This window comes from Echinops telfairi, unplaced genomic scaffold (assembly GCF_000313985.2).
Source record: "Echinops telfairi isolate 266 unplaced genomic scaffold, ASM31398v2 ScPeMD7_7;HRSCAF=31, whole genome shotgun sequence".
NCBI classification, from domain to species: domain Eukaryota; kingdom Metazoa; phylum Chordata; class Mammalia; order Afrosoricida; family Tenrecidae; genus Echinops; species Echinops telfairi.
The window spans coordinates 23,351,376-23,376,960 of record NW_022103904.1 but is presented as its reverse complement, the minus strand read 5'-3'; the positions used below and the strand labels follow the sequence as shown (position 1 = coordinate 23,376,960).

General features: G+C 43.8%; 1 protein-coding gene across 2 annotated transcripts in view; it reads left to right on the top strand.

Moving 5' to 3' along the window:
• EFL1 (elongation factor like GTPase 1) overlaps window positions 1–25,585 on the top strand; it is a 157,955-nt gene that overhangs the window by 22,649 nt on the left and 109,721 nt on the right. Inside the window, exons 4-13 of one of the 2 annotated variants that reach the window (XM_045286370.1) lie at window positions 1,551–1,684; window positions 4,089–4,226; window positions 5,881–6,095; window positions 10,932–11,046; window positions 13,119–13,195; window positions 13,940–14,076; window positions 15,010–15,132; window positions 16,866–16,965; window positions 20,375–20,526; window positions 20,755–20,930. In XM_045286370.1, coding sequence (XP_045142305.1) covers window positions 1,551–1,684; window positions 4,089–4,226; window positions 5,881–6,095; window positions 10,932–11,046; window positions 13,119–13,195; window positions 13,940–14,076; window positions 15,010–15,132; window positions 16,866–16,965; window positions 20,375–20,526; window positions 20,755–20,930 — 1,367 coding nt within the window. The remainder of the gene's footprint in view (window positions 1–1,550; window positions 1,685–4,088; window positions 4,227–5,880; window positions 6,096–10,931; window positions 11,047–13,118; window positions 13,196–13,939; window positions 14,077–15,009; window positions 15,133–16,865; window positions 16,966–20,374; window positions 20,527–20,754; window positions 20,931–25,585) is intronic. The other variant, XM_045286369.1, reaches the window with a different exon arrangement.

The window sequence follows — 25,585 nt, the reverse complement described above, 5'->3', positions numbered from 1 at the left end:
GAACAGCCCTGGAAAGCGGGCTGAGAAGAGCGGGTGGTTGCTGGCAGTTGGCGTTCTCCTCACCGAGCCCCAGCACACTGGGGCCCGTGTAACCCAGAGCTTCAGGGAGTCACAGCCAGGGGAATCTCGGCATGTGGGCTGATAACTTCCTGCTGCCCGCGTGCTGGTTATGGAGTGGAGTGGATGAGATGGGTGACCTGGGTTAGGTGACCCACCACTGTGAATGGTTCGATCTCAGATAATTCACCTCAGGACGGGTTCTCAGTGGATGGTTTTGTGTTCTACAAAAGCAGGCCAATGGTAGTAATTACTGAAAATTAAATAAATAAACAACATTCAGACTCACAGCTAGAGTTGAATCGTGAACCTATAGGACCAAGTACAGCTCCCACTGTGGGTTTCCAAGACAGTAACTCTTTACGGGCCCAGAAAGCCCTCTTTCTCTTGTAGGCTGATGGGTTTGAACTGCTGACTTTGCTTGAGGTTAGAAGCTCGTAACCCATTATGTCCCCAGGGCTTCCTGTAAGAGGCCATTGTAAGGAAACATGTGATAGCAGCTACAAAGTGTTTCCCACAGTGTTGAGCACAAGCAGACAATCCACAGATGCGGGTTGTGGCCATAGTGGTTGTGTTATTGTTTTATGCATATCCTCCGTATGACAGGCAGATAGTAAGAGGTTAAAATTCCCCAAGAAAATCCACTAAAAAGCCCATGGATCATAATCTTCAGTCCTGAGTACCCGGAAGTTGGTAAACACCGAATTAAAGGGAGGAACAAAAGTAATGTGTCTTTGCAGTTACTTGAGCATTCAGATGCTTTTGCCTCTCAGAGAATACTATCCAATTGAAGGGTAAACGGGGAATAAATATAAAATTCTAAAGTACTGATATTTTTTTGCAGCATTTTCTTCATTATGTTTTAATGTCAAATCTCAACAGCCTCAGGTGATCAGTTGTTACGGTCTGCCTGAGACTGACTAAGGGTTTGATGGGATATGGGACTGGTAGTCCTAAAACTGGGCAAAGCAAGATGAGGTGACTCCCTTGCTGTACGCTGAGGTCATCTCAATGCAGGTTACTGTGAGAATTAAGGGACTTTTATTTGTTCGTGCATGCCATACCTGCTTGGTACATAGGAACCACTCCAGACGTGTTTTTGTGAGAATTGAATCTAAATCTTGGTCACACCCTACGGCATTGGTCTCCTGCGTCTCAATTTCCTGTTCTGTGCAATGGGAATACGACTATCACATAGGACTACTGTAAGGATTCAATAGTGCACGTACTGTTAGCACATTGAAACACATTCAGCATGGTGCCCAGTCCACAGTGGGCTCCTAGTCTGTGGTGGTCACTATTGTAATAATACAGTACTTTAACGTGTACAGAGGTGCTACTTAAAATCAGTAGTGTTGATAAGAGGAATTCTGAAATTGGAATGGGAACTGTTGATTAAGCTTTTAGCTTCTTACACATCTTGCTCCCGAATCCTTGAGGAAGGGTATTACATACCTGTATAAAAGGATATCGTTTTGAAAATTTTGTTGCAGGTAGTGAGGAGTACCTGATTAACCTGATAGACTCTCCAGGACACGTGGATTTCTCCTCGGAAGTATCCACAGCCGTTCGCATTTGTGATGGGTGCATCATTGTGGTAGATGCCGTGGAAGGAGTCTGTCCACAGGTAATGGGATTGTAATGTGAAAAGCCTTAAGTGGTTGCAGAAGGTAGGAACTCTCTTACACTGTACCACTCCAGTTGTTTCGCTGACAATCAGACAGTTGGTTTTATATTTCACCTTGGAGGATAGTCTGTGATGTCCTGAGAGGCAGACTCACCAAGAATGGGAGTAGCGTTGAGTTTTGGGAAGATCTAGATGTTTCACTCTAATAGAAAAGGCTTCTGAAGATTGCAAGAGACTGTTGATAGAAAGATGCTGAACTGACTTTCTCCTGGATAGGAGAAATTCTTCCCTGTGACTTCTTAGTCTAGACTTCTCGCCCCTGCATGTGTACACACACACACTGGCACACGCCCGCTCCTTCCCCTTCCTTCTCTTGATCTGCCGTATCCTGTGCTCAGTGTCTTCAGTGTTCCTCCAAAGTTGGAAAGGATCACCCCTCTGGCCAGAAGGAATATGCAGCTCTGACCGGGGTGGAGCTCAAAATAGCTCTTTAAGATTATTTATTTTAATAAGCTTTTGAAGTCTTATATTTCACCTTAAAAAGAATGTCACCTTTAACAATCTGCTTCCTAATATGACCGTGTTTTTTTAACGTTTAAGAAATAATCACGAACGCTTACTCAAATGGCGGGTTCTTGGTGGTTACAGGATGTGCCATGATCCCCTGTGACCACCCTATGATCTCCCTTACGGGCACAGATAGTGCGGAAAGCAGAGCACTGGTCTAGATAGGCAACTGTGCTTTGTCACATGTGCTTTGCTGTGCTTCACAGATGCTGCACTTTGTACAAAGGGCGGGTTTGTGACAACCCTCCGTTGGACAAGTCTGCCGACACCATTTCTGACAGCATATGCTCTCTTGTGTCAAAGTCACATTTGGGTTACTCTCACAATATTCCAAACGTTCTTATAATGCTACTGCACCCAGTAGATGACAGTGTAGTATAAGCAGAACTTTAATATGGGAAGCCAAAAAAATTTTTTTTAATTGTTTCATTAGGGGCTCATACAACTCTTATCACAATCCATACATACATCAATTGTGTGAAGCCCATTTGTACATTCATTGCCCTCATCATTCTCAAAACATTTGCTCTCCACTTAAGCCCCTGGCATCAGCTCCTCATTTTTCCCCTCCCTCCCTGCTTGCCACTTCCTCATGAACCCTTGATAATTCATAAATTATTATTTTGTCATATCTTACACTGTTCGACGTCTCCCTTCACCCACTTTTCTGTTGTCCGTCCCCCAGGGAGGAAGTTATATGTAGATCCTTGTAATCGGTTCCCCCCCTTGCAACCCACCCTCCCGCCACCCTCCCCGTATCGCCACTCTCATCACTGGTCCTGAAGGGATCATCCGCCCTGAATTCCCTGTGTTTCCAGTTCCAAAGCAAAAAAATTTGTATGACACACTTTCTTGCTTTATTGTAGCGATCTGAAACTGCTGGCTCCAAGTTCATCTAGTCTTTTAGGTGTCTTGACAAGCTAAGTGAAATTAACACTCTTTAGAATAGCGCTTAACTCTGACAGTGGTTCTCAACCTTCCTAATGCCGCGACCCTTTCATACAATTCTTCATGTTGTGGTGACCCTGCATGTGGGCATATCTGCATGTGGGCTCACCCGCCTGGAGACAGATAAGAGGAGTGGTGTCTCGGTTCCTAAGGCCATCGGAAATATGGTCTTAGGAGACCTCTGTGACAGGGTCGTTCGACCCCCCAAAGGGGTTGCAACCCCCAGGTTGAGAACCGGTGCTCTAAGAGATGAGTTTTTGATTAGGGAGTTGTACACTGGGGGACTCTGGGAGAATGTCTTATTTTTGGCCCGTGTCCTGGTAGCATGTTTGTTTTATGAATATGCAAATTCTGCACATATGAGGGGACTTTAAAAAGTTCATGGATAAATAGAATTCAAAGTAATAGAGTTTTTCCACTAACTTTTTGAAGCTCATATATATGTATATATGTGTGTGTATATACATTTCTCATCATTTTGTATGTATGTAATACTTCATGGAAAAGAGGAGAGAAAACAATGACAACAAAATGTTGATAGAAACAACAACCAAAAAGAGTGGAATATGATTACACTCAACTCTTTTCTTTATGTGTTGGGTGAATTAGAATAGGATATAATTACCATGTTTCTTACCTACATTATGTATTCCATCTTTGACTTGTCATTTGCAGTTGTCCTTTGCAGAAGGCAAGGGCCTTTTCTTACCTGTGGTTCGTGGCTGCTGTGTTGAGTCTGTCTGTGCTTTAGTGAATGCTGGCATCTGCCTGGCCTAATGAGAGCGCAGTAGAGGAGGATGGAGATGTGGTGACTGTTAACCAAGGGTTTCTCATGTGCTTCAGCTATTTCATTTTAGGAAATTGACATTTTTGTTTCTGTTTCCTTCAGACACAGGCAGTTCTACGGCAAGCCTGGCTTGAAAACATCCGTCCAGTTTTAGTGATTAATAAGCTTGACCGCTTGATAGTGGAGCTGAAATTTACCCCACAGGAGGCCTATTCTCACCTCAAGAATATTTTAGAACAGGTATCTTATCCTTTACTCCAGTGTTTTAAAAATTGGGCTCAACAAATTACAAGGGGGTTTCTGAGTTGTATATGAGGCATTGCTTCAGAATATTCCCCTATATATTTATATGTGTTTGAGTCATATAAGAATCATACAGCATTCATATATGTTGGAGTCATCTTTTTACAACAGAAATGACAGGACAGACATGCTCCTCGGAGCCCCTTTTAGTTCCTGGGAGCACTTTTCAGTTTAAAGCTTGGACATTGGGTTTTAGCACACTCTTGTTTGATGCTTAGTAGTTTGGAGATTATCTGGTATTTTATTTCCCGTCTTTAGGTGGAGTTATACTCAAGCAGTCATTCGTTTATTTATTCAGCAAGCACATGAGTATATAGTATATAAGCTGAATAAATACATTCTTTAGAGTTCATTGCGCACTGGGGATTGTGAATATAGACATGGACAAGCTCAAGTCCCCCTTTTCAAAGCGCTCACAGTGTGCTTAGGGAGATCAGTAGTTAGGAGACAGACAGTAATGAGATAAGCACTGGGCATGATTGGAAAGCACAGATGAAGACCACCTAGCCCACATGGGTGAAGAGGAAAAGTCCCATCGTGGAAACTGTGGAAAGGTAGTCCTTTGCAAAACAGAATTAGAGAAGGCTGTGAAAAAGAAAGAATAGGCCAGACTCCCAAAGGCAAGAAGAAGCATGGTGTGCCGTCGCCTTCAAGAACCGCTAGTTGGATATAGCTGGGGAATTCGGTCCTGTTACGCTGGGGCAGGAGGTAGAGTCAGAAAGATGGTGGGGTCTACTTTGGGTTAGCTTTGTATACCACGAGTAGGAGTTTGAACTGTTTCTTGTCAAGACTCTGGAAAACCATTGACGAGATGGATACTTCTTTGCTAAAGGGAGGAAATGATCCAGATAGAGCAGTGGAGAATAGTGCTGGAAAGTGATTCCTGGTAGGGACAGGCAGAGACCAGCAAAGACGAAAGATCCTTCCTTCCCTGTGAGGTGGGAGGAGAAGGATCAGCAGTATTCGCAGGTTTGAACAGGCTTGTAGATTGGAATAAGGCGCTCCGATGGCCCAGTAACTAACCCTTGACTGTTAACTGAAAGGTTGGTCATTTAAAGCCAGCAGTTCTATGGGAGAAAGAGGTGCCTGCTCCTGTAAATGACAGCTTTGGAAACCCAAAGGGGCAGTTCTCCTTTGTTGTACGGGTTCCATGTGGATTGTTAGAGGTTGGGGGTTAGAGGCCGAAAAGGCGGCCTGAAGAATGTTGACAGTTTCAAACAGCCGATGTGAGAAATGAAAGAGGGAGGTGACTAAAGTTACAAACCAGAATAAGGAGGGTTAGAAAATAGGATTCCTAATGACACCATGGTCTCGTACTGAAATACAAGGTAAGGATTTGACATATTACTAATAATAATAATTACAAAGTGACCTTTCACAGCCCATAATTTAGTTTTACTGGATTTAGGAAGAATGAGTTGATAGCATGTAGCTAAAAGTTAATCATTGACTGTAAATGTTAACTCCATCCATGTGCACTTAATAATGAGCGCAAATTGTCGTTGATGATTAAAAGGCTAGTCCATGTGTCTCCTACCATGTTTGTGCTAAGCATCTGAATGACATTCTGCCATTTCTTCATCTCTCCTAGATTAATGCACTCACAGGAACACTTTTTACTTCTAAAGTCCTAGAAGAAAGAGCAGAGAGAGAGACTGAGGCCAAAATGAATCCCAGTTCTGAACAAGGAGAGCAGGTGTATGATTGGAGCACTGGCTTGGAGGACACAGACGATTCGCACCTGTACTTCTCTCCAGATCAGGGGAATGTGGTGTTTACAAGTGCAATAGATGGGTGGGGCTTCGGGTAAGTCTTGTTGAGTCTAATTAAATCTCTCTGGGGTTTACAGAAATGGACATTTTATGTTAAGCTTTAAGATTTGAAATATTGATTGATTGACATGCAGTGATAATAATCCAGGGAAAGACACTGAATCCTTTATACACTTCCCCACAATGATACTGCCTTGTAAAACTGTAGTCCAATGACTACGCCCATGATACTGTAGAGGTACAACATATTTCCGTTGCCACAAGTTGGTGGTCTTTTGTAGTTACCCTTGTTCTTCTCTACCCCATCCCCACCCATTTAATAGCTGGCAGCCACCCATCTGGCCGCCATCATTCTGTCATTTCAAGAATAGTCTATAAATGGAGTCATACGGTGTGTAACCCTTTGGGATTGGCTTATACCACTTTGCCTAATTCTCCAGAGATTTGTGTAAATTGTTGCATTTGTCAGTAGTTTGTTCCTTTTGATTATTGTGTATTATTTCATGTTGTGAATGACCACCATTCACTTATTGATTCCAATTCTTGGCTATTATAAGTAAATGAGCAGGGTTGGGGTGTGTGTGTGCATTTCTCTGAGAGAAATGTCCAGGAGTGCACCTGGCGCTGTGTGGTGGTTGGTTGCTTAGAAAGACCCCGCCACACTGTTTTCCAGGATTGCCGCATTCCTTCGCGTTCCCACCACCAGTGCAACGGTGGGCCAGTTTCTCAGCATCCTTACTGTTGTCACTGTTTTTTATTTAGGTATATAGCCATATCTCGTTACGCTTTTAATTGACATTTCCTTAGTGTGTTTTTGCCATGTGCTAATTTGCTGTCGTGCACACGGGTGGCATGTCTGTCCAGGTTTTGTTCACTTCCTGTCTGATTATTTGTCCCTGTTGAATGTTGAGGTGCACGCACGCACACACCAGTGACTGTCAGTGGGAGCTGTATTTCCTCTCATCCTGTAGCCTTTCTTTTCATCATTGTCATAGTGAGTCTTTGAGTCTAGAACAAAGTTTGTCCGTTGATGTCATCGTTGGGGAGCATTCTGCTAGGGAGCCACCAGGTGGGGAGCTTGTCCTTTTCTTCTAATGACTTCCGGAACTGTGTTCACGTTCTCCACCAATGCTCCTCAAACTCTCACCTTAGAGGATGTTCATTGTGAACAGGAGAAATAGGGAGAGGCTTGAGTGGATAGAATAACTGTGGTTTCCGTATCTCTCATGCTTTTGGACACTTTTAGAAGCTCTCCATTGCAGTGAGCGAGCATGTCCATTTAGAAACCTGCTAGCCCTTTTTCTCAGCACATTGATAGCTGACTGCATGGGAAGATGTGTGCTGGGCCTAAAGCCCAAGTGGGAATGGGAAGGACTTTGCTGTTCGTGTCCCTGATCCCTCAGGGACTGGAACACTGCATCTGTCTGTGTCCTGGAAGCTGGGAACTGAGTACACGTCCGGGTCGGGAAGGTGCTGCTGTCACTCTCCCAGAGCGGGGTGGGAGGACGTGTGACTGTGCATGCTCATGTCGGTCCTGTGGTAGATGTTAGTGCAGGCACATCTCTGCAGAGCGGACACATGTTGACGGGTGAGTGGCAGCCAGATTCAAATTCCTGTTTTAGGTCAGTAGAACTACGGCCCAACCTTCATGTGTAGGCACAAAAAGAGAGAGACAGTGAAAAATGCTTCGTAAGAACTGTGTTTGTCTTTGTGCACCACTAACTGAGACTCTTTGGGTTAACAGACAGGCCCAGCAGTTTCCGACTTGGCTGAGTTGTCCTCGTGGCGGCTAGGCAAAAGATAAGGTAGTCAGTAAAGTCTTAGGAAATGTGCTTTGTGGGTCTTTTCTGAGGCTCATGCTTAAAGTTACCTTCAGATGAAGAGGAAATGGATTAAAACAATTCAGTAATGGAGAAGTTGTGCTCAAAACAGGCAGTGAAAATTATAAGCCACCCATGATAAGCGTGAATAAATCACTAAGCAGTAATGGGCAAACATTGATATCAGTAAGCACATTTTGTGATAATTGGAGGATCTAAAAGAATGAACAGGATAAAAATCAAGGTTGTTGAAAGATTTTGTGCATGTATGAGTATGCGTATATGAATAAGTGGTAGACTAGAAGTGGGCTAAGCAAATGAGCTACATTTTTTAGAATTGGTGGCTTTGATAAAAGTGTTTATGGAAATCTTCAAGTTTAACACTTAGAGAATTAAACACAGGATATTTATCACATATACCATTGCAAGATAAAGAAAATATAACAAAGTCTAAATAGCACAAATCAGCCTTTCAAAAAACCCTAATTGCTTCTGGGCCTTTTGACTAAGTGTAAGTGTAAAACAGTTCTGGAAACATGAGCAGAGAGTGCTCTAGAGACCGACCTCACAGTTTAATAAGGTGATAAATGTATGAAATCTCCTCTTAAGGAGATAGCATATTTTAAAAGAAAGACATTTCATTAAAAAAAAAATCTAGTTATTTGCCTAAAAGAAATGAACATGAAGCCCATTGGAGGGAAGCTACACACCCAAACTTAGGTCAGATGTGTTAAAGTAGATTTGGCAATATGAACTTCAAGGTGGAATTAGTGATGATTGTATTAGGTATAAAGATCAGTTTATATTGATAGCTGACAGATTTCAGCGGTAAAAAGGTAAGCTTTACATACCAATCATCAAAAAAGTACGAGACAAAAGTAGAACTAACCATAAGTAGATATCAAGAGGTGTCAGGCACATAGTTTGTGGAGGAATTTAGCATCTCACTCTCAGAATGTTCATAGGTCAAGTACACAGACACCTACATCATATGAGCGTATTAAGTATATAACAATGGAATTTATTTTAAGTGCCAGCATATAAAAATTGGTCTGCTGGTAGGCAAAATCCCAAAGTTCTATGTGAAAATGTTGGCAGTCTAATGTGCTTATTAGCCACCATCTCTCATTTGAGCCCTCTACTCAGGTTGCTGGCATGGAGACCAGATTCAGTGAGACCCCAAAGGGCGTCATTCCCCAACACAGGCTCCCTGGTCAGGTGTGGGTGGAGAATGTGCTTGGGCTGCAGGCCACTGCCAGTGCTTCCCTCCAAATGTAACCCTAGCACCTGGCTGTGGGTCCTGATTTGGATCTGCAGGTTAGAGGTGGAGGCTCCTTACCCAGCTGTGAGTAGGATCGTAGGCTGCCTGGCAAAATCAGGCCTGGGCAAATGGAAAGGCAGAGAAAGGCAGCAGCCTCCTGACTTGCAGTGGGAAAGAAGACTGCTTTGCTCTTAGTGTGCGTCACCGCAGGAAGCCAGGAAGGAGTCGGCCCCTCTTCCTGCTCTGGGAACCAGACCCAGAACCCCTCTCCCTTGTTGCGGCAAAGGAACTCTCCCAGGTGAATGTGTGCCATTCCCAGCCCCTGTGTTGGAAAAGCCGCAGACGGCTTCAGGTCTGCGGGCTGAAGTGAGGTGTTATGAAGAGAAAGAACAGTTTTCTCCTCTAAACACGACTCAGAACTATATGGTAATGTGTGTTAAATAAAAGCCATCTGAAAATTTGAAAAACAAATTTAAACCTCCAACTTTCTAATGTTGATAAATAACTAAATAATTATTGATTCAAGTGGGAAATCAAGATTACGACAACAGGCCAGTGTAGAAAGTAGTGGACCCTGGAGGCCAGCTGTGGGATGTCTGCGCCTGTAACCTATGTGAGGGAGCTTCAGAGAGCCGGGGAAATGGACTTGAAAGCTACTTCATGGACTGTTTGGAGCCCCTTGTTTCATTTGGGTTTTCATTTCTAATTGGGAATATTTTGTTCCCTTGGCCTTTTGTGAGAGAAGACACTGGGTATTTATCCCGTCATTTCTAGTCTGCTTTTGTTTCTGAGCTATTATCTGATGCACTTTGCATTTCTTGTTCTTAACGTAATGTCCTCATTGGCCTCTGCTCCTCCAGCTTCCTAGTCTCCTCTGGCACCTCCCATCAGGCTGCCAGTATCAGGAGAGACGGCCAGCTGGCTGCCCTGAGTTGCAGTTGACGCTGGGGAAGGCATCTCCTTCCCTGTCCTAGGGTTGCTGAGCCGTTATCTACTCGGTGGCAGTGAGTTTGTGTGCGTTTGTTCTTTCTCATCTGTCAAGTGATTCTGTACTGTGCCTGGGCTTTGCAGCAGAGCATCCCGGTATTAGCTGCTTTCTCTGCAGGCCGATGTGCTTCGAGAAAGTGTGTGTCTTTTCCCCATTGACTCCGGGATGCTAACAATCATTTTTGGTAGGCCCTGACACGGGAGTTTGTTTTGTACCTGGCAGGGAAGGATTCAAACAAAGGTTTAGTGTTGGCATAGCTGTGACAGGCATTTCCTTGGCTTTTGCCCCCCTAGCTTCGTTGTACAAATGCAGGATCAAGGACTGGAGCTGTAGCATGTATTCTGACTTTATGAGTGGAGAGAATACTGCATAACCACATGGAAATTGGAGCCAGGCCGGGTTTGAATCTCTATCTTGTTTCTTCCTTGGCTGTGGATTAGCTCAGTGCTTCATCTTCTTTTTCTGCGAAGTAGAGGAATAAGTGAGTTACACGTTAGGGTGCTAACCACAAGGTCAGCAGTTGGTTCCAAACTACAAGCTGCTCCGTGGGAGAAGGATGAGGCTTTCTACTCTCATAAAGAGTGATAGTCTCAGGAGCTCACCGGGGCAGTTCTACCCTGTCCTGTGGGGTCGCTCTGAGTCAGAATCTACTTGATGGCACTGAGTTAATTTTACCTCGTCGGAGAGTTGAACGCACTGGTGGGTCATGCATGTGGGGTACCTGGCACAGAAACACGCAGGCTCCTGGCGTACCCCCTATAGCATTACTTTGCTGTTATTAACAACTTGATTTTCTTTCAGAATTGAGCACTTTGCCAAAATCTACAGTAAAAAAATTGGCATCAAAAAGGAAGTTCTTTTGAAAACTCTGTGGGGAGATTATTATATAAATATGAAGGCTAAGAAGATCGTGAAGGTGGGTCAGGTAATGGGACAATGTCCCTTTTGATTTTGGTCCTGTGCTTTCCCTGCTCTTTCTGTGACCCCATTAGTAGACGTACCCCTGCTTGAACGGGTGCTGGAGTGTTCGTGAGCAGTTCTTTTTAACTGTACGTATTTGGCGAAGGCTCCTAAGTCTTATGTGTAAGCATTGAGTGAATCGGTTTCTTAGCCCCGTTAAGTCTAAGGAGCAAAGGATGACATTTACTGTCATTTTAAATATTTACTCCTTTTTTTACTAGAAGAGAGAATTTTCAGAACCTGGACATGTGAAGATGCGTAGCTTGGATGGTACATTTTTGTGTCCTCCTCACCATAATGAACCATCTCCTCAGGACATGATTGCATGGGCCACACTATTACTGGTCTCCGCATAGGCCTTATCTCACTGCCTACAGTGACCCTGCGGTGTGGGTGGGTGGGAGAGGCAGGGGCGCCCCCATCCCTCTGCAGACAGGGTCATAGAACCTCAGTGAGCTTGGGTTACCAAACGCATTTGACCTACCACCCCATTTTCAGGGGAAAAAATTACTCAGTGCCCCTCTGGTAATGAAACATTTCTGTTCTATAATCCAGAATAAAGTGTACATGTCTGTTTTTTCAGACTCCTGGATTGTTCCTGTATCCTCCCCCACCTCCCGCCCCCCTGGGGGTTATATTGCCCACTTTGGGAAACACTGCTTTAAACTTTTGGTTTTTAATGTAAAATTCATGACTTTATGAATTTACTTTCATTTTGTGAGGCATGCTCTTTTAAGTTAGTTACCTATATTCCAAAGTCGGAGGAAAGAAAATAATAATAAGAAGCCAACTCGGCTACTGTTTAGTTTTAATTTTATTATTCTTTTCACGTAACTATATACGTCCTTTAGTTAACATCATCTTCCCTTGTCCTTAAAAGCTTTTTATAAATAGCGTCTTTAAAAAGGAGCCAAAAAAACAAAACAAGACTTAACTGGCTATTGAGTCAGTTCTGACTCAGAGGAGCCCGTGTTATAAAGTTGGTGGCCAAGGAGTGAGAGCCTTGCTCTCTATCTGAATCTTGGCGTGAATATAGACCAACTGCGTTTTGTCTCAGTTTTCTCTTCAAGAAAAAGGACTGTGTTGTAGATGGCTGTGATAGCCATGCGATTGATCAATGTAGTCTTCAGAACAGATCCTGTCACATAATAAAGCTCCTGTGATCTCTTTGTGATGATATCATTTATGTGTCTTTGGCTTAAGAGTCAACATAGTTGGCCACCCCCACCCCCCAAATGTACTGTATTGTCAGCAAAGCGGTTACAACATACCTCTTTGTGTATAAGCTTTTATCCATCGTCGCGGTGTCTTTCGTTTTTAACCAGACATCAAAGGTAGTGGCTTTTCATCTACTGACACCCATTGCTTCAGCATGCTCACACATTGAGATACTAACCTTAAGGTCAGCAGTTTGAAACCACCAACTCCTCCTCTGGAGAAAGAGGAGGCTCTCTAGTCAGTCTCAGAAACGCACAGGGGTGGTTCTCCCCTGTCCTATGGGGTCGCTGTGAGTTGGACTTGACTCAATGGCAGTGAGTTGGGTTTTGGTTGATGCCTATTGCCAGTAGCCCTACAGAAAGGAAGTAGCCACTTATATTCCTCTCAGTATCCATCCTGTATAGTGTGTTCAAAGAAATTGATAAGCTTTTTAATTTTCCTTTGAATTCACCTTTTCTTCAAAATAAACATTTTTTCCATATGTTTAAGGGCATATGCATTTCCTCTTACTATAGGATGAGCTCCCCAGGACGTTTTAGCCACCTCTGTTTTACAGTTCAGCAGGGTGTTCTTGATGTGCTGCTGCCAAGTCATGACTTCCAAATGGTCTCATTGTTTGCAGGGCCCTGACTATCAGAAGATGGGACAGTGGATCATTATCGGTTATGGGTCCTTGACTGTTGAGTGTATTGCTAAAACTTTTCTCCGATTTACTACTGAATAAGTATTTCCAAGTAAAAATTAAGCATCAATAATAAGAGCTATCCAGAATGAATATCTAAAATACCTTTTAAATGTTCTTTTGTACAGGCCAAAGGAAAGAAACCTTTATTTGTACAGTTGATCCTGGAAAATATATGGAGCTTGTATGATGCCGTCTTGAAAAAGTAAGACGGTTATAAAGTCGTTTGTGTTTGGGTCTCTGTGTGATGTGATTTACATTACTTTCCATTCTGATGAAGCACACGTCAGGGAGCTGAGGCCGTCTGAGAACATGAGCAGAGCCTTTGTGAGATGAGATGCTTACAGGGTTTGGAAGCAAAAGTAAAGGGATATGTTTAACCCAAGTGAAAGGTAAGAGGAGGGACAGAGCAGCAATATTTTATAGCATGCTGAGGAAAAGAGAGGAGAGAATGGAAAGAAATGTTAGCCTTTGTTTTTAAAAAAAATGCACTTTAAAAAGAGAAAAAGGCAACCGTCTCAGAAGAGGTACTTGCTATCTAGAACCCTAGAGGGGGAACTGGAGGAATAACTTGCCAAGGGTAAGTGGAAATGAAAGCTTGCCTTTACTTTTAAATTTACTTTGTGAATTCTGAGTTATTCTAGAAAGAAGAGAATGACTTTTTGGCATCTCTTTGTAAAACTGCTTAAACAGTTGGCAGTGTTTGGTCAGAGAAGTGTAGAATGGTGCTTCATGGGAAGTTTTAAAGGAAAAGTTCACTTGAAAGTATATTGGAAGAGGAATATGAGAGTCTAAGTTGAATGCCTTCTACTTAGGCAGGAGCTCTTTCCAGTTTTTTAATTTTTTAATAGGAAAGTAATATAAAACTAGACGAGTCAAATAATATGTAGTTACTGTCCTCATAACTCTTTGTGATGTTTGTTTTTTAATCTTACGTGTTTACTTACAGAGACAAAGAAAAAATTGATAAAATAGTGACTTCTTTAGGATTAAAAATTGGAGCCCGAGAGGCACGTCATTCAGATCCTAAAGTTCAGATCAATGCCATTTGCAGTCAGTGGCTCCCCATATCTCAGGCTGTTCTTGGTATCCTTTCTTTTCATGGTTTTTAGTGAAATCATTTTAATAAAGCACAGGGGGAAATGTAGGTTTGGCACCAGGACATCCTCTGGAAGTAATGCATACCTATCCAAAGTCAGTCTTTGGTGCTGATTTAATGTTCTGTCCTGAAATTGTAGTTAGTACTTTAAAAATTAACATGCTAATACCAGTCAGTGTTCATATTAATGCTATGGAATGGTTTTTAAAAGATAATTCTATTTTACTTTTGTGTAGTAATTATGTAACAAAACTTTTGGAAAATGTGTAAGTAGATAATGTAGATATATTTGTGTTGGATCACAATTTCATTTTAGTACCTTGTTTCTTTAATATATCCTGTTGTGTTGGTGATCCTCAAATGGATTGATTTGAAGCGCTTTATCTTGACTAAAGTGATATTGTAGATGTGGATTCTAAATCTCCTTATTGAATTGTGTGTGTGCAGCAGTGCCCACACCACACATTTGGGTTGGAGGTGCAATGTCTGGGGAGAGTGATATAGCGGGGCCCTCAGCCCAAAGCGGTAGTAGACACAGGCACCCTGGGGATCCTGGCTATGATTATGGACCTGTTGGTGTCGTAGCGAGTGGCTGGGTGGTTCCTGTCGTTTTATAGACTAAAGCCACATGAGCCATCTTTTGAACGTCAGGGTCAAGGTAGCCAACCTTTATGTGCTATGATCCTCACTTACTCTGCGCATTGTTGGACTATTGATCTTGAGGATCTTTTCTGGGCTTTAGAAAGTCCATGAACTTCTTGAAATTTTCTGCTATGGCACATAACATAATATTGCTATAGAGCCCAGGCATTTTCTATAAAGACCAATGTTGTTACCTCAGTATTTAGTGCATGTGGTAGATCCTTGCCTCTGTGGAGGACCCGAGCCCAGAGTTTTGAGTCCTTAACAGCAGACTTCAGCTATGGTGTGCCAGAAACTTCCTAGTCCCCTTGACATTACAGCCGAGAGAGTGGAGAAGCTAATGTGCACGGGATCACAAGCGTTTGACTCTCTTCCTCCGGAAACGCAGGCACTGAAAGCAGGTGAGGCAGAGATCCACATGTTTCCTGTCAGCAAGTATCATATTGTTAATTGTCCTAGGTCCAGGATGTGCTTGGCTGATATGTTGAATGCCAATTTGCTAGACGGTTCAGTTTGTTAAATAGCTAGTTTCACAAATGACCATTTTTTCAGAGTTTCGCTTTTACTAACTAATTGTTTACTGCAGCCAGTGGGTGGGAACCAGAAAACCCTACAGCCTCTCCTTTCTCATTTCATAATCATGCCATATTCCATTCTCATAACCAGCCAGGAATTTATTTCATGCCCCGCTCCCTCGTCACCATGGCTAGGGCCGTAGAGACTGTGGAATCTAGTTCCAGGGGGTATACTATTCCCTCGAATCTCTGTACACACACTCCCCCTGAGAGGGGAAGCTTCCATCCCAGGTTCAAAGGCACCAGGTAATCCATGTGTACAAGCATGCTGTCTTCCATTCTTTTCCTCCAGTTCTGTTGCTTTGCCTCCATCCTGGAAACCATTCCCCTGCTGCTGTTACGGTCAGCATCGACTCAGACGGGAATGTGAGGATCGCTCCCAGTCTCCTCTGACGTGGGCTAGCGCTGAACTCATCAGGTCACTCCGTCCTCCTTGAAACACTGTCTCTGCCTCCCATGCCCACTCCCGGGCTCCCGCTCTTCTCTGTGCGCCTTCACTGGTTACTTCTGAGTCTTTTGCTGGTTCCGCTCCATCTTCCTGACGTCTTAACTTTAGGCCATCTCAGCTCTTTTCTGTCTGCAATTCTTCTCGTGGGGATCCTACCTGGACTTAGAATAACAGTTCCATTCTTGTCATTCCCAAATTGGTGTCTCCAACCCAGGTTGACTCCCTGGGCTCCAGACTCGTGTCCAACTTCAGACTCTCACTCTACTTGGCTGTTTGGAGAGCATCTGAGACAACATGTCCCAGACCTACTGCCTGTCCCTGACTCTCAGCAGCATGTGCACCCATTCTTTTGTTGACGCTGTCCTTGACTCCACTCTCTGCAGAGCCCATTCTTCTCTGAAATTCAGCTACTTCTCGTCATCTCTACTTCTGCTTCCCTAGGCCATCCTCTCCTGCCTAGATTGTAACAGCCTTATAACTCACCTCCCTCCCACCAGTGCAGCCAGGCGATCCTTTAAAGTGTAAGTCAGGGCATGTTCCCGCCCCTCAAAGCCTTTCAGAAGTTCCCCTGGCAAGACTTCTGATATGTGTTTCTTACTTCCAGTGGTTTAAAAAAAAAAATCATTTGTTTGAATTTTAATGTTAATCTAGAAATTATGTTAGTATGGGGTTTTTAAAGAAAAAAAAGACGAATACTCTGCCTCCAATACAGTATATGGTAGTAGGGTGGGAAAGGCAATATTGACATGAAATTGTGCTAAAATATATAAATTTAGGGAGAATGAGCATCCTTTGGTATTGAACCTTAATTTATTGCTGAGGGGTTTTGTCACTAGGATGAATACATGATTCGCCTCTTTTTGCGTGAGAATGGAGACCCTGTTGATTGTATATTACTAACACACTCCTTTGGTGACTGTTGGCCCTTGGTAACTTCCCTTGGTTCTCTCTTTGCTAGATGAGGGACGAATTTAATGAGGCATATTGTGGGTGGTTAGTGTGTATATTTAGATAAATGCTATATTCTGTACATCTTAGTTGTTTTCCAGAAAAATTAAGCCTTTTCATATCATGGTGGGGAAAGTGACATTTTTACTTCCTTTTTGTCTAGCTTTTATGAAATGTGGAAGTGAAGACACAGCTCCAGTTATTATCTTTGTTTCCAAAATGTTTGCAGTTGATGCTAAGGCTTTACCTCAGAATAAGCCCAGGTAAGGCTAAAGGGGAAGGTGGACAGGGCCAAGCAAATTGCATGTTGGGGGAGTGTGCACTGGAGACCAGAGATAATGCTTTCCCTTCCCAAGGCAGAGTCCATCCCGAATAACCGCAGGGCAGCAGGTGAGCTGTCCTGTCATAGTCTTGTGTGAGGCTTGTACAGGAGAAAGATGCTGGATTCAGCTCTAGGACTACTGATTTGCACCCATAAAAGTTGGGGACTGATAACTGTACCCAGTAGACTGGTGATGCGTGCAGTGGCAGGGCAGCTTGTCAGGCGTGCTCTAATTGAAGCCGGCACACTCTCATCTAATTCTGCCCACTCCCGTGGAGACTGATGAGTGAGCATTCCCACTGCTCTCTGTGTGGATTGTACCTGTGCAAAAGTGTGTGTGTGTGTGTGTGTGTGTGTTGGCAGCAGTGGTGGATTATATCTCAGGTTTCCAGAGGCTTGGGGAGTCCCTTTCTTCAACACCATTTGTGTCCCCTCTGCCTCCCCCACTGCCAGTTCCAACGCTCTCTGGTGGAAATGGTTGCCACAGCTTCTGAGCGGGCCCCTGGCCTCGGTCATCCTGAGTGGCTTTTCAATTTCAAGGCAGCCAGCCATTTAGCTCACCTGCTTTTTAAAAGTCTAGCCCTTTGCTTTGATTCGTTTTCACTGCTTATCTTTCAGACATTTTCATTGAATTTTTGCCTGGTAATACGTTTTGTTAATTAGCAGTCTACTTGGAGTTTCTAAACGTGGCCTCTGCCCCTGAATTCCTGAGTCTAGTTTTTGCTCTTGCTTCCTCCTCAAGACCCAGCTCTTTCAAGTAACAAGGCGAGTCCTCTAAACGGATGCCATTGTCTTCTTGGCCGCCTGCTTCCCACTATCTTAGCTACCTGGTAGTGTGGTTACCCAGACAGCCGTGGCTCTTTGCCATACGTGGTGCTGGTCTGCCCCGTGGCCATCCTCACACTGCCCAGAGCGCAGGCATCCTGCTTGGAGGCCTCGGGCTGGACGGGGAGTGTGCCTGCTGCCTTTCCTCTAACCTCCAACTGCATCTCTCTGGTCCACATTTCGAAACTCCAGGCATTCTCACTTCAGGTCTCCTTTATCCCTAACATTGGTAACTACAGCCCTTTTAGGAAGTATTATTAGTCTAGCCACAGACGAAATAACTCCCGACCCAACGCTGTTTGCTTAGTTAGTAGAGCCCTGATATCTTGCACATACATTCTTCTTGGTCCTAAGCAAATATTGAGTACATGGTGAGAATTTCATATAAATCCTTGCTGATTTCTTTTGTCTATTTTGTTCCTCACTGAGCTTCTTGCCCCCACCCCCAGTGTCTACGACAGTCCCTGGCACATGATAGGTGCTTACTGGCTAGGTGGAAAAATGCATAAATAGACAGGAACCCTGCACATTTTATGCTAATGAGCAGAATCCTATATTTATTCCAGACCATCTGTTACAGACTTAAGCAGAATGGATATTTAATATAGGAGGTGAGCAAATATGCCTCTTTTAAAATCAAAGCTAAAATGGAATCATTTAATTAAGAAGGTAGTTTCATGCCTTCCAATCCCTTCTGAATGGGAGACCTAAGCCTGGCCATGATTGAGCATGGGGTTTGGAGTCTGATAGATCTATACTTGAATCTTGGCTCTCTGTGTGACTTTGGAATTGTCTGTGTGACGGGCCAAGTTACTTAAATTTTCTAAGCCCCAGTTTGTTTGTTTATTTGTTTGCTTTCATCTGTAAATGAAGGTTGATAATATTTACCTTTTCATTGTTGTGATAAGGAAGTGCTGGAATACTCGAGTATGTAAAGGGATGAACCCAATGCCTGGATCATAGTGATAAGCTCTCTTGATTTCTGCTTCAGAGCTCAGAACAATGGCCATGGCTAGAGATTGCAAGTGAACGCTTTCATCCAGCATTTGAAAGGCCTCCTAACATTTGGAGCTTACAGTCTCTTGTAGTGAGACTCGGTCCGTCCAGTGCCTGCAGCTTTGATTGCCTAGTGACAGTCTCAAGAACTGTTCTCTCAGGTTTTCATAGCTTGTAGCATAGCCTTGTCATCGACAGTGCACGTGGGTCTGCCTGGAAGGAACAAACACTCAGAACTGAACTCCTCCGTTCTGAGAGGCAGGTGTGAAGGGAGGGAAACTCGTGTCCAGTCGTGCTGAGAAGTGTTGCCTCTTTAGGGAGGTGCCTGAAGAATGTAGCAGGGGGCAGACAGGGAGTTAGAGAGTCACCCTCCAGGTAGCCCACATGAGAAAAGGAAGAGGTCTGAGGGCACTTGGCATTGGGCACTCCACGAGTATGTAAAGGTACTGAAGGCAGGTAAACACTACACATTCGGAATGCCTGAGCTGTGTGTTTATTTTGTGTGTTTCAGGAGAGAGGACAGGGAAATGGCATAGCAAGGTGGGAGATGAGATCATCAGCCAGGTCCCAAGCCAGAGACTGGAGAAAAGTAGTCATCTTAATGTCAAAGCCGAGGAACGACAGCATACAATGGCATAAAGTGTTAGGACCAAATGGAGGGGCCTGGCTTCCGGAGGCTAGAACATAAAGCTGGGATCCCAGCGCTATCGTAATTGTCTTAACGCTCAGCTCCAGGGTGTGGGGCTGAAGGAACTCAGGGGTCTTGACTTTAGGGCAGGATTGGTCTTGCACTTACTTGTGTTGAAGTTGAGCGTGCAGGTGGCGTCTCATGAAAAACCACATTCTGGGGATTAGCCTCCCAAGCCCAAACTCCTAAAGAGACCGCTCATTTCTATTCAGCAGAGTGCTCCCCCTATGGTCTTCTCTGGCCTGGCAGACATGAGGGTTAACTCTTCAGGAAGAACATCTGGATCACTCCCTGCCCCTCTTAGTCCCTCCCAACCACTAGCAAACATACGTGGGACCTCCAGAAAGTTTGTGGGAAAGCAGTGTTCTACGATAATGGGCTTTCCCCACAAACTTTGTGACGCTCCCCTCATACAAACCCACTCACACACTCCCTTTTCTACAGTAGTCCTTCCTGGGTCTTCGCCCTATGATGATAATCTCAATCTGACCCAACCTTGAACCCTTATTTTCACTCTCCAGCTCTCTGAAGAAACCTCTCAGGCGCGAGGGAAAGCCTATAACTCGTCTGGAGGCCTTCGTGCTTGTTTCTCAGAGAGGGGTTTGGAGCCCTTACATCTTTGACTGGATCACAAAGAGTATCGTGCTATTCTGCATAGCTCCCCTGGGGGACATCGGGTGGTCTTGCATGCCCACTACCACACTCAGGAAAGCTGGGCACAGAGCCTTCTCATAGAAAGACTGCTAGGCGGGAACTTGGAGAAGCCCCTCCTCTTTCCAGCCTGAACAACTGAGACGTTCTTGATGCTGCCACATGTTAACGTGTCTTTGATATCCTGTAGGCCTCTCTCTCAGGAAGAAATTTCGCAGCGGCATGAGCGCGCGAGACAAAGGCATGCGGAGAAACTGGCCATGGCACAGGGGCAGGCACCCGCGGAGCTCGCCCGCAATGGGAGTGCCCCTGAAACAAGCCCCAAAGAAGAAGAGCCACAAGGTAGAGCTCTCGTCAATAGACTTTGGTGTGAGGTGGTTGACAGTTTGCTTGCTCTGGGAGACTCAACCGTTAGCTCTGTGGAATGTAGCCTTTATGGTAACGCTTAGACTTCTTGGTGTTTCTCTCCTGAAGCTGGCCCAGATAGAATAGATTTGCCCTTCCCTCTATTGCCAAGCAGTTACTGGATTGAAAGGAGCGTTCTGGGCACTCATTACCCTGTGTTTCCAGCAGGTGATGAACAGCAGGCGGAGAAGAGTATGAGCCCTAAAGCTGTGTCCCAGGAAGAAGAAAATGACCCGGAGTCTTTCATTGCCTTTGCTCGAGTGTTCAGTGGGGTTGCTCGAAGAGGAAAGAAGATGTTTGTCCTGGGCCCCAAATACAGCCCTGTTGAGTTTTTGCAGCAGGTAAGAGCTGGGAGCAAAATACTCATGTTATTTCAAAGTTCTGATTTTCTTAATTTTCAGATCCATTGGGATTGATGTTATTCATTTTGTCTCTAGAAAGGCCCACTTGAGTGAGTCCGTATATCTCCTCTTGAGTTGCTTTGGAAACATTTATCAAATGGATCAGATAATAGCATTTAGGAAACCAAGCTTAGTATTCAACTCGTATTTTTCAGGTCTTTTCTTGTTCACAGGTGGTTTTTCCTACAAGGTAAAAATTCCGCGGGAGTGTAGGTTGAGGAAGGAGCTGAGCGGAGATGGTGCCCTGTGGAGCCAGGCAGTGTCAGATCTCCAAGCAAGATGGGCGCGTCCAGTAGCTGGGACTCTAGACAAAGGCGTGCACAGTCAGCAGTTGATAGGCAGCTGTTGCATGGCAGGAAGACCCAGAAATCTAGTCCGATGGGATCTAAAATCCCTGAGCCAAGGGGCAGAAGTAGAGTTTCTGCCCCAGAACGGTTCTGGAAGCCAAGCCAGGTGTAGCCATCGAATCGAATGATGAAGGCCATAGGATGATGAAGATACTAGTGCACCAGGATGTATGTCAGGCACCTGCCAGAGGAGATGGGTGGCACACCACCGGCAGAGAGCAAGTGTTGCTCGCCATATGCGAAGCTGCTTTTAGGACAAGAAGCCAACTGTCTGCAGGCAAATCAGGAACGTGGTCCAAGTGATAGAGAGTTGGGGTGGCAGTTGAAGGAAGTCTCTGCCGTCAGCTTTTTACTGGCTTGAATGCTTAATCCACCTGTTTTAACAGTTTAAGCTTTGCAGGTTGCAATGCTGAGTGGTGCTTAAACAGTCTTTCCTGGCACATGCCATGTTCTGCTTTAACAAGAAGAAGCTCTGTGAACACTGAGAGTAGGGGTAGATTTCGTGGGGGACTGAAGGTGCTATAATGGCATTGTATGAAAACCCATTTATGAGGGTGCTTAAAAAGGTGTGTGGAAAAATAGCATGGAAAGATAATGGATTTTTTTAAATGAACTCTTGAAGGGTCCTCATATAATAATCTTAACATCTTGGCTTGAATTTGAGGCCCAAAGACGAATGTGATAGTTTTGTTATTTATGAAGAAAGGCTATGCGTCTGTTCATTGTAAGCTGTCCATATGAGTAAGAAATTGTTATTTAGTGGAATACTGATTTATTGTACATTACAAATTACATGAATACTCAGATTTATCTTCTATCCTTTCTGCCTAGTGTCTGTTTGCTTTTGTCAAGCTAAAGCTTCAAATCAATTGTTTGTGTCGAATGACTCAAGCAGGAATGATAAAATCCAAATTGGTGGGGAGGTGGGTGTGGGAGACCTGGTAGGGCATGATCAAGGGGAAACGTAACAAAGAGGAAGTGCTGAAATCCTGGTGGGGACTGAGCGTGATAGTGGGACAGGAGGAGAATCAAGGGAAATAGAGGAAAGAGCTGGGAGGCAAAGGGCATTTATGGAGGTCTAGATAAAGACATGTACATATGCAAATATATTTATATGAGGATGGGGAAATAGATCTATGAGCCTACATTTATAGGTTTAGTATTAAGGTAGCAGAAGGACATTGGGCCTCCACTCAAGTACTCCCTCAACGCAAGAATACTTTGTTCTAGTAAATTGGCATTCTATGATGCTCACCTTCCCGACACAACCGCTGAAGACAAAGCGGGAGAATAAGCAAATGTGGTGAAGAAAGTGCCCGGCTATCAAAAGATATAGCGTCTGGGGTCTTAAAAGCTTGAAGGTAAACAAGCGGCCATCTAGCTCAGAAGCAACAAAGCCCACGTGGAACAACATATCAACCTGTGTGATCATGAGGTGTCGAACGGATCACTGAAGACAAATGGGTGCATAAGCAAATGTGGCGAAGAAAGCTGATGGTGCCCGGCTATCAAAAAGTATAGCGTCTGGGGTCTTAAAGGCTTGAAGGTAATCAAGCGGCCATCAAGCTCAGAAGCAACAAAGCCCACATGGAAGAAGCACACCAGCCTATGCAACCACGAGGTGTCGAAGGGATCAGGTCTAAGGCATCATCAGAACAAAAAATTTTACCATAGTGAATGATGGGGGGAGTGTGGAGTGGAGATCCAAAGCCCATTTGTAGGCCACTGGAGATCCCCTTGCAGAGGGGTCTCGGGGAGGAGATGAGCCAATCAGGGTGCGATGTAACAACCATGAGAAATACAACTTTCCTCTAATTCCTAAATGTTTCCTTCCCACTCCCACTACCATGACTCGAATTCGACCTTGCAAGTCTGGCTAGACCAGAGGATGTACACTGGTACAGATAGGAACTGAAAATCCAGAGAATCCAGGACGGATGAGCCCTACAGGACCAGTGGTGTGAGAGGTGAAACAGGGAGGGTAAAGGGAGAATGGGTAGGAAAGAGGGAACCGATTACAAGGAACTGTATGTGACCTCCTCCCTGGAGGACAGACAACCGAAAAGTGGGTGAAGGGAGACGTCGGACAGGGCAAGATAAGACAAAATACCAATTTATAAACTATCAAGGGCTCATGAGGGAGGGGGGAGCGGGAAGGGAGGGGAAAAATGAGGACCTAATGTCGGGGGTTTAAGTGGAGAGAAAATGTTTTGAGAAACGATGTACAAATGCGCTTTACACAATTGATGTGTGTATGGATTGCAATAACAGTTGTATGAGCCCCTAATAAAATGTTAAAAAAATAAATTTTTTTAAAAATTGAAGAAAAAAAAATGAGCCAACAGCACAAATGACTCTATTGTAGTCGTTGAAGCCTTGTAAGACCTCATTCCAAACTACTTTAAACGAGAAAGTAACAAGTATACCTACTCAGAATTGTGTGATCTTTTATATTAGCTGTCAGTTAGCTTGAAACAATAGATGCTTATCATCTCTCAGTGTCTGTGAGTCAGGAGCTCAGGGCATTATTTCGAGTCTCACAAAGCTGCAAAGTGTGGGCCAGGCTGTGTTTGCATCTGGACCCTTGACTGGGGAGGACCTGCAACCAAGTGCATAGAGGCTGTTGATGGACTTCTTTTCTTAGACCTGTAGGATGAAAGCCGTGGCTTCTTATTGGCTGGAGGCTGCCCTCCTTTCCTAGAAGCCCCTTGTAGTTCTTGCCTGGCTTGGCCACTGACTTTGTCAAGCCATCAAGGAGAGTCTCTAGAGCAGTGGTTCTCAACCTTCCTCATGCTGCCACCCTTGAACACAGGTCCTCATGGTGTGGTGACCCCCCCCCCCCCCCAGCATAAAATTATGTTCCTTGCTACTTCATCACTGTTATGGTGCTGCTGTTTGGAATCGGTATGTCACTGTTTACTTTATGAGCTTTTGTGTTATTTAGCTAAAAGGCATCTCATGGGATACTTTTGTTTCAAGATTGAAAGGCTAACTCAGGGCGATAGTCTTGGGGATTCGTTCATTCTCAGCCTGTCTGTGAATCTGAACATTTTAAGAATTTGAGTTTTGTTCCACGTTTTGCTCCCATTTTATCAGAATCCCTGTGAAGTGTTCCTGATCATGACAGTTAAGTACCAGTAGCTGGGCATCGTCTAGTTCTTCTGGTCACAGGGTATGTTAGGTCATGGTGTGTAGACTATTAGTCTCCTGGACTGGTTTCTTCCTTGAGTACTTACATTTGTTTTCTTTCTTTCTATTATTCTGGATATGTAGAGACCAATAGCTCCTTCTAAGTTTTGAAAATTCCGTCTTCAATTTATGATATGTTTGCACTTTCTGTGTGATATCTTTTAACTACAGAAGTTCCTGATTTTAATGTAATTGAATTTATCACTTTTACTTTGTGAGTTTTGCTTTTTATATCTAATTTAAGAATAACAATTCATAACATACTGAGTTGAATACTTAGACGTGAAAATCAAAATATTAAATATTTCAGGAGAAAACTTTACAACTTCAATGATAAATTTGTATGTTATGAAGAACGGATTTAATTTCCCGTATTTCCGTGTACAGATAACCAGTTATTCTAGCACTGTTCTTGATCCTTCATGACTCATTCATTTTCCAGCTACTAGTTTGTTTTACCAACTCTTGTCAAACTCAGGTGGCACGTGTTTGTGTCCACACTAGATTTCTTTTTTCTTTCATCTGAATGCTTCTGTGTTCAATGCTGTCTTAATTTCTGAAAGTTTTTAATTCTGAAAGACTTTCTACCTTCTTTTCTGTCTTATTTCTGACTCTCTGCTCTTGTATATAGTTTACAGGTCCATGAAAAGCCACCTTGATATTTCGATTGAAACTGTGTTAACTTAGCATGAATTTATTGTACTGTATAGTCTTCCTAGATGTGAGTGTGCAAAGTATTTATATTTGTTTACTTAAGTTGTTTTGTTCATAGTTTTATTGTAATTTTGATCAGAAAACTCGTGTTAGATTGATTCTTCATTATCTTATATTTTGTTGCCATTGTAAAAGTTACCATTTAAAAAAATACATATACAAATGTGCCTGACACAATGGATGTACAGTGAACCCTCGTTTATCGCGGTTAATCGGTTCTAGACCCTACCGTGATAAATGAAATTCTGCAAAGTAGGATTCCTTATTTGTAAATCAAATATTTTCGTAGTTAGAGCATAGAGGACATGAAAAAACACCCTTTAGTCACCGTTACACTCGTATTAC